General features: G+C 38.2%; 1 protein-coding gene across 1 annotated transcript; it reads right to left on the reverse strand.

Moving 5' to 3' along the window:
- Positions 1-11341: 11341 nt before the first annotated feature.
- CYSLTR2 (cysteinyl leukotriene receptor 2) lies at positions 11342-12358 on the reverse strand (the record flags this gene model as incomplete). Its single annotated transcript, XM_080689461.1, has 1 exon — positions 11342-12358. The coding sequence occupies one exon, from the start codon at positions 12356-12358 to the stop codon at positions 11342-11344; it is 1017 nt and encodes a 338-aa protein (XP_080545587.1).
- Positions 12359-16215: the final 3857 nt, after the last annotated feature.

Below are 16215 nucleotides of genomic sequence, written 5' to 3' on the forward strand. Positions count from 1 at the left end.
ATGTAGTTGCTTTGGGATATAAACAACATTTAGGAAAGTTTTGACATCCCAAATGATGAAGTAAGAGCAGATAACCAATTGCTGTCTCCTGATGAAGACACTCTAAATGCTGTTAGGGAAATGGGTTGATGACAACTCTCATTTGAGCTGAAGAGGAGCTGTTGGAGTATTTTAGTTTAGGTCCCAGTGGTAGACAATCTAGAGGACTGTGGAAGAAAAAAATTTTATCTATAGCTGGACAACTGAAGGAGACTGGTAATTTTGGTTTAAGTCATTTGTGGTGATTTGGTCAGCTTTTTTGGGAGTGGGGGTGACACTGAGGATGGAACCCAGGGCTATTCTACCTCCAAGCTACACTCCCAGCCCGACTTTTTATTCTTTATTTTGAAACAGGATCTCACTGAGTTGCAAAGGACCTCACTAAGTAGCTGAGGACTCACTGAGTAGCTGAGGCTGTCCGTGAACCGCGATCCTCCTGTCTTAGCCTCACAGATGCTGAGATTACAAGTGTGCACCACCACGCCTGGCTTGCTGTGGTTTTTTGTAAAAACTATTGTCAAAATGTTGATCAACTTTTATTTTTTTACCTTTAGTCTCAGTATATTGAGCAGGAGCAGAAGGTAAAGCTGTAGTCTGGTGCTGAGGGGCATATTTCATATTTTCCATAGATTTGTACTGGAAATCCCTTTGTTCTTTTAGATAGCCAACAGGATTTTTACTATCTTTTTTTTTTTATCAGAGTCACCCTACCTTTAATAGATTTAGCAACAGTCAGACTTGACCTTTGGAAATATTGACCTTGTGAATGCCGCTGTGTGTGTAACACAGAAATGCCGACAGGGAGTAGAAGCCTGTCTTATAGTGCTAAATGTCAGAGGTGACCAGAAGACATCTGATTTAGAAGGGCTATCCCAGGTTTTGATACAGGGTCTGCTGTTGTGATCGTAGTTCTGATGACCCAGAAGCTACAAGATGGCTGTTGGATGCAAGATGGCTGATGTTGTACTTTGGCATTGGAAAAATCCTTGGGCCTTGGGAGGGAACTTCCAGAGCCTGTGATCCTCTGGGCTTTTGGTGGGGGAGGGAATCTCTGGAGCCAGGAATTCTGGATAGTGGGAAGGGATTTGGGGGGACTTTCTGGATACCTCAGAAAGGCAGGTGGAGGAAGAACTTATGAGCCCAAATCAGTGGTTATTGTTGAATGCAGGAGCAAGGAGCCTCAAAGGGCCTTCCCGAGTTGGGAGTTGGGGCCATGTGAAGAAGGGGAGGAGGAAGGGAAGCGCTACTGATTCATTGGAGTGGCCAGCCAAATATCTCTCCAGATCAGGTCACAAGAAATATTTGACCACCATTTCTTCTTGGCCAATGCACCATAATTTGGGGGTATATGAACACAACCTGACAGCAGGGAACAGGAGATATATATATTGCAGTACTGGGGGTAGAACCCAGGGACATTCTACCTCTGAGCTACACCCCCAACCCTATTTTTTATTTTTTATTTTTTATTTTGAGACAGGGTCTCACTGAGTTGCAAAGGACCTCACTAAGTAACTGAGGCTGTCTGTGAATTGCGATCCTCCTGTCTCAGTCTCCCAAATGGCGGGATTTTATTTCTAAATAAAGCCTGTTCCCAGAGGTGACATATGTTCATAATCCCAGCATTTGGGAACAGGGTTTATTTAGAAATAAAACCTGTATGAAGGCATCTGACCAGGGAGAGAGACTACCAGAGTCAGATAGCCACCTTTTTATAGGCTAGGGACTTTTCATGGGGCAAGAAAGGGGGGTATGTACAAGAGGAGTGATGTAACCCACTGGTTAGTGTGCTAGAGGCCATGTCACCTCAGGCATTCCTCTTTCTTTGTTCCTTTGTTTTCAGTCCTCCTCTGGCATGACCTCATAGTCAGACCTCAAGTGCCCACTGCGGCCCCAATCTTACATACAGGCATGGCTTCCTGGCACCACAGGGAAAATAGGCAAGCCCAGAAACTATTTTCTCATCACCACTTGTTGAAAAACTGACTTGAAGGAGTCACCAGGATTGAACAAACAGAAAGTTACAGGATATGATTGTCTCAGGTTAAGCGCTGGAGACCCTTCCCTACTAAGTATCAACAAAAAAAAACTGAAAATAAATCTAAACTTCATTCAACGTCAAAATGGAAAGACTTGTAGTTAACAGCACCACCAGCTCAGAACCATTCTAAGTCTGCTTTGTATGTGGCTGACACCCCCGGATTGAGTCACAGAGTTTGGGAGTGAGCTCCATTTCTTGCAATATGGTTCCAAGTCATGTTTGCAAGTCTGCCATTAAATACAATCATCTCAAGTCAAAGATGCTTACCAAGAGGAAGGCAAAATTTGAAGAACAGAATGTCAGAAAGAAGCAGAGACCCTGAACTGAAACTCTTCAGTGCAACAGTACTGTGCAAACAGGAAAAGCCAGTGTCACCAGGAATTTGTGAATACATGCCTGGAAGTCAATATCCTCTTTGAGAAAGTTGATCATCCCGCAGTCCACACTTTCCTGTTTCCTCACATGAAGGCTCCACATCTAAGTGAGACCAGCTGAGGAGAGCATTATCTGCCTGATGGATACAAGAATGAGACTCAGCTCCTTAACCCATGGGGCTGTTGACAAGCAGGTTACCATCATTTATGATCAAAATAAATAATGTGGAGTATTAAAGCTTTCTGTTGGTTATGTGGATCATTTTTACATTTATTTCATTTAAAATCACATGATACTGAATAGTTTTGCAATGTATATATACTTGCAGGCAAAAAAAAAAAAAAGACCCTTACTGCAAAACTTGTTAAATTTAGTCACCAATGATATAAAGCAAAATTTAGGTATAGACTGTGCTAGGAAACCGGAAACCTGATGGTTATCTTTTAAATTGATAATTTTTTTCTCTTGAAATGTTTGTGCATGGAAGAACATCCCTGCCTTTTAACCCTATTGCCAAGTATTATTATTCCCTGTGAGACTACTTAACTATTTGAAGACTAGCCTAGGAAATTGAACCTGTTGCTAGGCAACACCACTTAGAGTAATGTCATAGAATGTTTTTTGACTATAGGATCTTCTTCAAAATGGAAGAGATAATTGGAAAGTATTCTTATATCTTAAGATCTCTAACAAAAATGACTGCTTATTTTAAGCTATTTGTTTGTATATGAAATATTTACATAACTGTCCTTCAGTTTCCCAATGTCTTTTTTCTCCCCTTTTAAAGACTTATTTTTGTATTTAGTAGCAGCTACAAGTGACCAAAAGACTAAAAGCTTTTACGTCAGTGCCAAAAGCCATGGCGAATTTTGCAGTGACAAGATTTTAGTCTCCTACTATAAACACAAATATTTGAACCATAGCATTTATTTTAAGCATCATCATCATTTTAAATTTTCAATTTTTAAATGTCTTAATATCATTCTAGGACTGACATTTTAAACAGATAAACATTTTATGGTTGAGTTTCCACTTTTTACATAGAACTTGTTACTTTTGGCTGACATATCAAATAATAAGAAAATTGTTTTCTGTACATTTAATTTTCCATAAGACTTTATAGGAGTTTATTTAGGTAAATATAGTAGACTAGAAACAAGTTTACTTATTACTTTCAATTTTATATTTTTTGCTTCTGGTGGTACAGTTTTAAAACATGGATGGTAAGCAGTTGTCTTGAAAATCTGGCAAGATTTTCATAATGGAGATCTGGTAGTATCTTACATAGCTATTTAGGTGAGTAAATAATCAGTTGTGTTAAAGGTCAATCATGTCCAGAAAATAGACTCTGTCTGAAGCTCACTGTCCAGCAATATTATTTAAGTAGTTTTGTTCAGCTAAGTCTTCTGCATCAGAGACCCAAATTATATTTTTTAAAAATTTAAAGGCTTCTGGGCATGGTGGCACACACTTGTAATCCCAGCATTTGGGAGACTGAGACCAGAGGACCTTGGTTTGCGGACAGCCTCAGCTATTTAGTGAGGCCCTTCATGGCTTAGTGAGACCCTGTTGTGGGAAGCCATTAAGGTTTTCCCCTAAAAGAATATTTCTGACTCAGCTGACTGTCCTTTGCCCAGAGTCAACAAGGTTTGGGGTTATGGAAAGTTCATAGTAAAAGATCTGAGAGAAGATCAGGTGGTGATGGCATGAGGGTACTGATTAACCTACCTGTAATGTATGTGCTTTGGATTGGTCTATATTGTATTCTGGTGGTGATAACGCAGGGATGTTGATTGATCTGTAACTCTATAAATACCCCAGGAGTGGAGAGGCCCAGGAGAGAGATGATATTGACCCAGAAGTAGGCATCGGCCAGTAGGTTGGCCAGTAAGTCAGCCCAATAGAGAATACTGACCCAGGAGTAGTCATCGACCAGTAGAGATATTGACCCAGGAGCAGGGGTCGGCCAGTAGAGATAGTAGGCTGGCGGTTCCCCCACATTAGAATTAAATATTCTGAGAATCAAATTCTTAGAGTTGAATTCTTCATCCTCAAGCCTCTCTTCAGAACCTGTACTTTTGCCGGCTGGCTCCAGCACCCTGTTTCAAAATAAAGAATAAAAAAATAGGGCAGGGGGTGTAGCTTGGAGTTTAAATGCCCCTGGGTTCCATCCCCAGACCCGCAAAAAAATAAATAAATAAATAAAGGTTTAAAACTTGGGCCAAAACTTTAATAAATACAATGCACCAATAAAAAAATTAAATAAAAATAAAACAAAATGTTAAATTATTTGAAAACAATCTAGTAAGAAACATTTACAAAATATGTTTCTATTACAAAGCAGTAACAAATGATGCCCTTTGCAACTTAGAAATGAGAAGCCATCCTTATAGGTAAATTTCTGACCTAATCTGCACCTCTAAAAACAAGTGACAGATCCCTAGATGTCCACTTTGGATAACACTTCTTTGCTCAAGACTTAGCCTCCTGCTGGGGTGACCTCCATTTCTTTCATTCCTTCTTAGTCATATAAGAGAACCCATTTTGTTATTGAGAAGAGATATAATGCCAGGAAACCAAGTTAACTTGGGTAAAGTTACATGCCTTTTCTCTACAGTACCATTTCATCCCTCCAGAAGAGCCCCCCACAAAAAAAACCCCTAAGTTTCTTTTTCCCTACTTATTTTAAGATAATTTTTCTGTTCAAGGTGTTTTGAAGGTTTGTTATTTCAGTAAGTCCTAGCTAAAATGTAAACATCACAAGAGAATATAACTCTTTAAAGTCGAGACCATGGTAAAACTTAAGTAGATGATTTTAATTTTTTTATTAGATGGTTAAAAAGTTTATAAAAAATTTTAATATATAAAATCAAGAAAGGAATTATGACAACAAGGAACCAGTATGTAGGAATGAGACAGAGACATAAGAAGGAACACGAATATGAAAAATTTTGGTAAAAAGGGATTACAAAAGAGAGAAAAAAACATTTTAGGGATAAGAAAGAAGTTTATATGATATAGTAATGTTTATCCTAAGATTGTTGCAAATGAGAAAGGAAAGACTAGGGTAAAATCAGAAGGTTAAAAGCAAGTCACAGAAGGTTTGAGTACATTGCAGAATGCTTGTGAAGAATTAAGCTTATGTAAAGACTATTGCATGTATGATAAACATGGGTATATTTTAAAATTATTTTAAAAACTCAATTACATCATTTTCAGGGAAATGGATGGAACTGGAGGACATTATGCTAAGTGAGATTAGTCAGTCATAAAAAATAAGAAATCAGATGCTTTCCCTAATATGCGAGAGCTAGGGAGAAATGGGTCATAGGAGGAACTCTAGATGAAAAAGAAAATCCTATAGAGGAGCAAACAAGACAACCTAAAGGAGGAGAAATGAGGGAGGAAGAGGAAAATCTCTAAAACACACAATGTACTTAAACATATCGAAGTCAACAACTAAGCCAAGGAAGGGAAGGAGGGACAGGGAGGGAATGGGGTGGGAATTGGGTAAGGGTTAAATCAGTGATATGTACATGTATGTACACACAAGCTTTCTTTTCTTTTTTTTTTAACCCCAATATGATGTATGAATATAATGTACCAATAACAAATTTTAAAAAATCATTTTTAAAAGGTTTCACATTTGGACCATGTTTACTGAATAATATAGCCAAGTTTGTTTTTAATAGGATTAGAGCCATCAAGCTGCAATTGGTGCTCCAGATAAAACCACAAATGAACATCTACTGGAGTCCCTTGGATGGTCACAAGGACCTGGGACATTCCTCCATGTGAAATGTTGCTTGCATATACCCCTAAGGCTGGGGTCCCATCTCATCCTATACAGAAGGAAGTGGTTGGATTGATCTCAAAGCTCTTTTCTTTGCCTATGGGTGTATGCAAGTTAATAAAAGAAGGGAAAATGTTCTGGTCACAGTGATTGGGACTACTGAAAGACCCTGTGACTGTTCAACTAGGGTTGCTGATGAAGACTTACCCTGTTGTGACAGCTTTCATGAGATAAGAAAATAGGATGCAGATATAAATCTTGAGATGGTAGAGTGTCTCAGTTCAAGCACTCCTCCTCACTCCTCTCCAGTGTAGTGCTTTTACTTTCACTTTGCAATAAAACCTACTTTATCAGCACATCCAGGTCTTCTGGCTTTTTATTTCTATACTGAGCATAGAAAAGGAACCATGGTAAATTCCAAACCATAATAACATGAAAACACTGGGTTTAAACAGGTTTAAATTCTGATCACCTCTAATGCTTCCAAGATGAATCCATGGGTGTACACATACACTGCTAACAGGGGTATGAGTTGGTATAACCAGTTTGAAAAAGTTGAGTATTATGAAGAAAGTGTTAATCATAAACACATTCCTAAGTGTATAATGTCAAGAATAATGTACACGTGTACATGGAGAGACATGTATGAGAATATTCATAGAAACACCATTTCTACCAGTGAAATACTTGATATTCATAGAAGTACCATTCCTAACAGCAAAATACTAACAGTGTCTAAGTCTCCATTAACATAACTATGGATAAGTAAATTGTGTAAACTCAAGCAGGAATATCATGATTTATTCTCAAAGAAAAAATAAAGCTGAGTAGAAAAATAGTTACTGTATCATTCTAGGTTGGTTTTTTTTTGTTGTTGTTGTTGGTTTCTTTTTGTTTTGTTTTTTGGTGGTGGTACTGGGGTTCCTGGAAGCACTTCTACCTCTGGGCTACACTCCCAGACCTACTTTTTATATTTTTATTTGGAAACAGGGTCTTTTAAGCCAGCACGGCTGGCTTTGAACCTGCGCAATCCTCCTGTCTCTGCCTCCCAAGCACGGGGATTACAAGTGCGCGCCACCATGCCCGGCATCATTCTAGTTTTAAAAAGTACAGCGGGCATGGTGGTGCATGCTTGTAATCCCAGCATTCAGGAAGCTGAGACCGGAGGATTGTGGTTCGTGGATAGCCTCAGCTACTTAATGAGGCCCTCTGCAACTTAGTGAGACCCTGTTTCAAAATAAAGAAAAAAAAAAAAAAAACAGGGCAGGGGGTGTAGCTTGGAGGTCGAATGCCCCTGGGTTCCATCCCCAAACCTGAATAAATAAATAAATAAATAAATAAATAAATAAATAGTACAAAAAACATGCAAAAAATATTTTTCATGGGGATACATTTATGTGGTAAAATTATAAATGAAAGCAAAAAAAAAATGCTAATTCAGACTAATCCTGATCTTTAAGATCAGGGATATATAAATAATTTTGGCAGTACTAGGAATATTTTATTTCTCAGAACAATAATTTTATTTTTTTAATTTATACATTATTGTTTGTATTAAATAACTTGTAAATAAAAAATGGGAACTTCTAGTCAAAATGATTCCACAGCATCACACTTAATTCTAAGAATATTAATTTACATCAGAATGTAAGTACCCATCCCATCAGGCTAATGGGAAATTCATCCTTGATCCTTACAAGCATTCTTCAGTTTAAAAGTTATACAACAGTTTGCTTTTTTCCTAACTTCAGGGTACAAAGGTCCCAGGGTACAATATGAGCCAGCTTACGTGATCGTTAGAAGTGGTTCCATACTGGTCTAATGAGTCTACTGAGCCCCATTATAGGTTCTTTTTTGTCCAGTACACTCAGCTGTGCCTGCCCCACACTTGGGATGTTTAAAGAGTAGGGACTGGAGGCCTCTGGGCTTAGAACTCAGCACATCGTGTGACTCAGAAGCCTTTCCAGGTCTCCATGTACACCAGCTGCTGGTTTCAGGCTATATTTCTTTCATAATGCCAGTGCCATAGTTTAATTATTAGAACGTTAAATACATATTAGTATTGTAATAAATTGTTTCTCATATTTCTCCTTATGGCTTTTATTAGCCTTGAGTAGCCACCCCATCTACTTGGGGATAGAACATCTTTTGAATTAGGATCTCTCATCTCCATATCTCTTGGGTCCCCTTCTGTTCCCTCCATTCTCCCCTGATTGAAACTATTTTCAAACTCTTTCTTAAGAAGAAGAGTGAATTCTCTATGGAAAGACATCATCCTTGCCAATCTTCTTTCCTAACCCATTTTTGGTCAGTTTAACATGATCTCTACTTGAGAATAACTGCAATGATTGAACCTAAAAGAGAGAATTGATCATTTACAAAATCAGTTACAAAATATAATGGTACTTGCTTCTTAAATTTCCATTGAAAAACTGCAGTTGCAGTATTATAACTCTATCAAAGTTTGCACAGTGGAAATCTTTTCTCCCAGTTGAACAATTTGCATACCCCAAAACACTCTTGGCCACTTTGGTAAATATAGACTTCTGTTTTTTGTTGTTGTTGTTGTTTCTCCCCCAGGGCAATATTCTTCATCAAATAAGAGGCTTCTTACTAGCTGGAAAAATGAAAAAAATCTAGAAAAAGGAAAAGTAACTTATTAATTTAATATCTATCTTTCTATTTCTTTATCCCTCTTTCCCTGCTCTCTCCTTTCCTCTTCTATTTTCTTCCCCATCTTTCTCTTCTTGTTTCTTTAAAAACTCAGAAATAATTTAAATCTTAAAATGTAATTTTAACTTACATTTTATGTTAGTAGTACATTTTACAAATTAGACAATTCAACAGTTTTTTAAAGAAAAATAGAAGACTCCACCCTACCTTCCCACCCCCAACTTCTGCCCATTCTTTTTACTTATTTCTTCTGGTATTTACCTCCTATAGCTAAATCATATATGTGCACAGATATTTATCATTTTTCAAAGTTTAGTTAATGTGCTTTCTCTCTGATGGGAGAGAAGGACTCAGATTTCTTATTGTCACCTACATGCACATCCTTTTCCTTTATTTCATTTCTTGAAAAAAATACATCATAGTATTTTTATGTTTATCTTATTCTTTATAAATAATATTTTTGACTGAGCCTTGTAGTGTACTATGGTGTATTTCTTCTCTGATACAGCAGCTTCTTTTTCTCTAACATTGTCTGTTTACTTGCCTATTCTTCTATGTATTTATCATTTGTTTCTTCCAATCTCTCCAAAAGAGATAAAAAGTCCTCTCAATGTGTGTGAGTCAATTTGCCTTTTGTGTATCTTGGAGATAGCGGACATGGAGGCCTTTGAGATTCCTGTTCCAACCAGTCCCTGTTGCTTTCTAGCCTGACTTCACATTAACAACCTGGTAATTCTCTTTCTTTTTCCTTTGTATCTGATTTGATTCCTTGCTTCTTAGCCACCATGATTTCCTCTCTCCTGATTTAATCTCTTATGTTGAAGGTTTGCTTCCTTCAGTAGCTTTTCAATTAAGGTGCAAAGGTGATAAGAACATCAATACCTATCATATTGAACGGGCGTCTACCGACACTTTCATTTATTTGTGTCTTTTCCTCAAATGTGTAGCAGTCAGTGATGGTCATTCATAATCAAGAGTGAGGCTGGAGCCAGGCATAGTGGTGCACACTTGTAATCCCAGCATCCTAGACGCTGAGACCAGAGGATTGTAGTCCGCAGAGAGCCTCGGCTACTTAGTGAGGCCCTTTGGAACTCAGTAAGACCCTGTTTCAAAAATAAGAAGACTAAAAAATAGGGCTGGGGGTGTAGCTCGGAGGTACAATACCCCTGGGTTCCATCCCCAGTATAGCAAAAAAAAAAAAAAAAAAAGAGTGAGGCTGGAGCAAGTTGATCCTATGTGTACTGTGAGTGGAAGGAATTCATTGTGTTGTGAGCTTTGCTGTTGGGCGGATAATAGGGTAGCTTTGGGGCTAGAGGATTGCAGTCCATTGTGTCTGTCAGCCTTCTTTCTAGAGCAGTTTCTGAAAGGCAGATGCTCCAGAGTCCTGTCTTGATAGGTGTCCATCTGCCTGTCATCAGTCTGGTAGCTAAATGAGGCAAGGGCACTGGGTCCCCATTTAGAATAAAGACTGCCTTAGGGTTAAATACGGTCTCGCTAAATTAAGGAGGCTGGTCTCAAACCTGCTATCTTTCTGTTTCAGACTCCCAAGGTACAGACTCACTTTCCTGGCTTCTGAACCTCACCTCTTTCCCATCTTTTAATCTCTCATTGTCCTTGCATATTTTTTATTCCTTATTTTGAAACAGAGTCTCAGTAAGTAGCTGAGGCTGGCTAAGAAACTGAGATCCTCTTGTCTCAGCCTCCCAAGTACTGGAATTACAAGCATGCACTGCTATGCCCATCTCCCTGGAATATGCTTCTTATCTGCACTGGGACCTCCAGGATATTTGCTAATTGACTGTACCTCAGGGGATTAACAGGGAAAGGGAACTGGAGAATCTGGGGAAATTGGGGATGTCTTAAAGTTAGGAATTAAGAATGTTCAACAGCCGGGCGTGGTGGCGCACGCTTGTAATCCCCGCGCTTGGGAGGCTGAGACAGGAGGATCGTGCAGGTTGGAAGCCAGCCATGCGCGCTGGCTTAGGAGACCCTGTTTCCAAATAAAAATGTAAAAATAGGTCTGGGAGTGTATCCCGGAAGTAGAAGGGCTTCCAGGAACCCCAGTACCACCAAAAAAAAAAAAAAGAATGGTCAACAGGCCAGATATCTGGTACCAAATCTGACAAGAAGCAGAATCTACAGTTCTTGACATTCTCCCTCCAACTTGGTGTTTGTCAATGTGAAATGCTGGTAGTAAATTTTCCTCCCACATTTAGACTCAACCATGAAAATCAACCTAGTGGAAACTTTAAAGTAGGTCTTATTAACAAAATTCAAGATCAAGTAAATGCTGGGAATCAATGTTGTGGGAAAGATGGAAATACAAAATAACTGGGAGACTGTGAGTGAAGGAAGGTAGACACACAGATACACGAACAAGACTCACCTAATGACTCCTACACTCTTGTGTCTGTTTTCAACTACACACAAATGGGAAACCTGCACTTGGTCGCTGCCGTCTGTAAATGATCTTTACTGAATATGGCCCTCAGTCTATCCTTGAAATTCTCCCCAGCAAAGTAATAGAGGAAAGGATTCAAGCAGCTATTGGCTGCAGCCAAAGCCAGTGTGATGACCACAGCTATGTGCAGCCCGTCCCTGCATGAGTGCGCATTCCACGTGACCAGGTGGAGGGTCCTCAGGGTGTGATACGGCAGGAAACACAGGAGGAAGATGATCAAGGCGATGATGATGGTGGTCATCGCCTTCTTGTGTGAAGCTCGTAGTCCGGCTTCTGGGATCTCCACCTTTAGCAGGACCCGAATGATCAGTAGGTAGCAGATGCTGAGTGTGAAGAACGGCAACAGGAAGCCCACCACCAAGGCAATGTGGTTCATGACCAGCAGCTTGTTGATTTTGCTGGGATCCAACTCCAAGCACGTTATGACGTTGCCTCTCTTTTCAGAGCCGCTCTTCAGAAGCAGAATGGAGAAAGCCACAATAAAGACCCATATGATCCCACAGAGGATCCACGCACTCCTGATGCTGGTGAGGTGGAGAAGCCGTAAGGGGTGAACAGTAGCCAGGAAGCGCACTACACTCAGCACGGTTAGGAAATAAATGCTGGTGTACATGTTGACATACAGGGAAAATGACATAATCCTGCAGGCCAGGTCCCCAAATATCCAGCTAGAGCCTCTGAAATAGTAGTCAGCCCTGAAGGGAAGAGTGATTGTGAACAGGAGATCGGATATGGCCAGGTTGAGCATGAGCACGTTCACGCAAGTGGACTTCTTGTAGGGCTGCAGGAAAACATAGACAGACAAGCTATTTGCCAAGGCTCCCCAGACAAATATTATCAGGTACATGACTGGGTAAAATTCTCTCTTGAAGTTTCCGACTGTGCAGCTCCTGTTGTTGCTGTGGTTGAAGGTTCCATTTGTTTCCATTTCTGATAAGGAGCTGAAGACAGGCAAGGACATAAGTTTTCTCTCCATGCTGGATTAAAAAGAAGCAGACACAAAAGGTTACTATGCACAGTATTTTTTCTCTTCCTGCTCACTGATTACATCTTTCTAAGTTTTAAGGAAACAGAGAGAAGTCTTGATTTTTCTCGAAAACCTGAATTAAAAACTATGTGTTAGGTCTTTACTATATGCTGTATTATATTTCATGATAAAGTTCTTAACCTAATGACTATAATTTATATAAACTTTTGTTCTTTTGTTGATCTGAGTGCTTTTCTGTGACTAGTCTAAATCTCCTGGACAGAAGATTTCTCATCAGAAACTTTGGGAACAGGGGGAAATGGCATAAAATCTCAAGTTCTGGGGAAAAAAATTCTATATCCAGAAAAAACATACCTCGGATACGAAGAGGAAAATAAAGACATTCTCAGATAATGAAGCACAAAGAATTTTTTAACCAGAAGACCTACCCTAAAATAATGAGTAACGGAAGTTCTCTAAACAGGAAGGAATTGATAAAAGGAAGAAGCTTGGAACACCAGAAAAAAGAAAGAACATGGTAAGCAAAGTATGGGTAAATATACAAAGCTTTTCTTCTCTTTGCAGTCTGAGTTGTATTTATACTTTTTGATTGAAACAAAAACTATCAATACTGTCTGATGTAATTTTGAATGGTTGTGAAGGATTTAAGAGAATTATATTATATATAAGGAAAGATAAAGAGACATAAAGGTAGGTAAAGTTCTTACACCTCATCTGACCTGATAAAATGACGGTGCTAATAGACTGTGTTAAAGAATGTTATATAATGTAATATTTAGACCATGAACTAAGCGGCTATACAAGGATGCACTAAAAACACTACAGATAAAGGGGGGTTGAGTTAAAAATTTCAACTAACAGAAAGGCAAGAAAAAGAAAACACAATACAAACAGAAAACAAAAATGAAGATGGCAAACTTCTTCCTAAGCTATCAATAATATGAATGGTCTAAGTATACCAATTAAAAGATAGATTGTCAGGCTGAAATATAAAAAAAAAATGACCCAACTATCTGTCTTCTACAAGAAACCCACCTCAGTATTGACAGGTAAAAAGTAAAATAATTAAAAAATATACATCATTAAAATGTGCTAAAGGCTCTATTAGTATAAGATAAAGTAGACTTCAGAGCAAAGAAAATTACAAGAGATGAGCAACACTATAATGATAAAAGGGTTTATCCACTGAGAAGGCACACCAGCTTTAAATGGGCATGTACCAAAATACAGGGTTGCAAAATATGCAAATTAAAGCTGACAGAACTAAAAAAATTATAAAAAATCAATAATTCTATTTGTGACTTCAAGACCCTCTGTCAACATTTGATAGAGCAAATAGTATAGCAAGGATATAGAAAAATAAAAACATACACCCAACCATCAGAATCTATTTAACACATAGAGAACATGCCACCCAATAAAAGCAGAATAAACATTCTTTTCAAGTGTCCACAGAACATATACCAAGATAAACCACATCTTGGGATACAAAATAAACCTCAACAGATATAAAGGAATTGAAGTCATATAAAGTATGTTCTCTAACCACAGTGGAATCGAACTAGAAAGCAACAGCAGAAGAACAAGAAAACCTTCAAACACTTGGAAACTAAACACCGCAGCTCAGAATAATATATAGGTCAAAATCTAAGTCTCAGGGGAAGCCAATTAATACATCAAATTGAATGAAAGTGAAAATAAAACATAACAAAATTTGTGAGACACAGTAAAGTAGTACTAAGAGGAAACTGTATAACACTAAATGCATAAATTGCAAACAAAACAAAACAGCCTCAGATAGATAGTATAAACTCCCACCTCAAAAACCTAAAAAAGGAAAAATTAAAAATAAGAGAAAAAAATTAAAAATTGTTAAAAATAATAGAGAAAATCAATGAAATAAAGAAATGGTTTTTTTTAAAAGGTCAGTAAAATTGACAAATTTCTAGAAAGACTGACAAAAAAATAGAGCAACTATGAACTAACATGATATGAAACAGATGATATCACTAAAGATGTCTTAGATATCAAAAGAATGATAAGAAAATATTATCTACAACTCTACAAGCCTACATTTGACAAATAAGATAGATTAATTCCTCACAAAATATAAACTATCCCAACTTACCCAATAGGAAATAACTTGAATAGCCCAGTAATTATTAAAATTCCTAACATTAAGAATCAATTTCAAAAAATAAATCTTCAGGTCCAGATGGTTTCACTGGAGAAATGTACAGACTATTTGTGTTTATGTCAGGTGGGGGGTTGGGAGTGTACTGAGATTGAATTCCCGGGTGTTCCATTTCTGAGATATGCCTTCAGGTTTCTTTATTTTTTATTCTGAAACAAGGTCTCAGTTACCATGTACTGGCCTCAAAACTTCAATCCTTCCACTTCAGCCTTCCAAGTACTGACGAGGATTATAGACATAGGCCCAGCTTCACCAACTATTTAAATAAGAGTCAACATCAATGCCATGCATTTTTTTCTAGAAAAGGAGAGTACACTTCCCAATTTATTTTATGAAGCTGATACCCAAATCATACAAAGATAATTTAAAAATACAAAAAACTATAGGTCAATATCCCCCATAAATGTAGATGGAAATACCCTAGATGGAGCTTTTGGAAGGTGCTGTGAACAAGCATATTAGGAGTTCTGACTAGGAACCATCAGAAACCTATTGTTTATTTCAGCCTTTTATTAGATCCCATCATCACTGCACAGCCATCTATCTACAAACTACAGATGTGGCAGCAAGTTCTGGAGAGGCCTTTAGTCAACTTAGCGAGATTGGTTCTAGAGTCTCTGTGAAACTTAACAATTTTTCTGTTGTTTTTATTAATAGGAAAGAGGCTTTGGATTGTTCTGCTAGTCACCCAATCCCCCATGCAGTTTTATTTCCCATCAAACATCACTATATATCCCTGTAACATTCTGACACTAAAGACTCTCCTTCCTTCATCTGTAGAAAAAGACGCACATGACTAGGTACTTCTCTGAGGAAATGCTCCATGCCTGGCATGGATCTTCGAGAGTCTCCTTGGATATCTCTTATTTAATTTTGTTATTAGTTCATACTAAAGGAGAACATCTAAAACTTCCCAAATAAGTTAAATAATCACTGACTTTACCCTTGAAATATGAGCTTTTCCTAATACTAAGTTCCAACAACTAAATCAATTGTCCTCACAAGGCTTGCCAGCTGACCATAGATGAAAGGAAAAACATACTTACCTTGACCCAGATGTGGTGACATTCACCTGGAACCCCAATACCTGGGAGGCTGAGAAAGGATGATTGAGACAGAAGGACAGCCTCAGCAACTTAGCCAAACCCTATTTAAAAAACAAAAAAGGGCTGATGGTATAGCTCAGATGTAGAATGCCCTGGGTTCAATCCCCAGTACCCTGCCCCCCCAAATCCTAATATTGACATAAGGTGCATGCATTTAGATTAAGTCTGTGAATTTAAAGTGCTTTAGAAATAAAGATATTAATGGACATTTCAAGAGTACCTATAAAATAGACAATGAATTAAAGAACCTTGAGGTATTTTGCTGTTGCCAAAGGAGAAAGCCATCATAAAAGCAGACTTTAGCAAAACTTCTTCATGATATTCCTGCAATTGCAGAGATATAGTGGTGATAATATTAAACCAACCGTAATGGAATAATTTAAAGGGCACCACCCAGGATGTGCTAATACATGCCCTCCCTGCATCAAAGTGCTCTAGTGAGGCCTTTGGAATAAACACGGACAACCAAATCCTCTAGACTGCTTTGAGCCTCTCCTAACAGTCTACGAAGATGTTTTACTCATTCTTGTTTATTCCCAGTATGT

This window comes from Muscardinus avellanarius, assembly GCF_963383645.1.
Source record: "Muscardinus avellanarius genome assembly, chromosome: 2".
NCBI classification, from domain to species: domain Eukaryota; kingdom Metazoa; phylum Chordata; class Mammalia; order Rodentia; family Gliridae; genus Muscardinus; species Muscardinus avellanarius.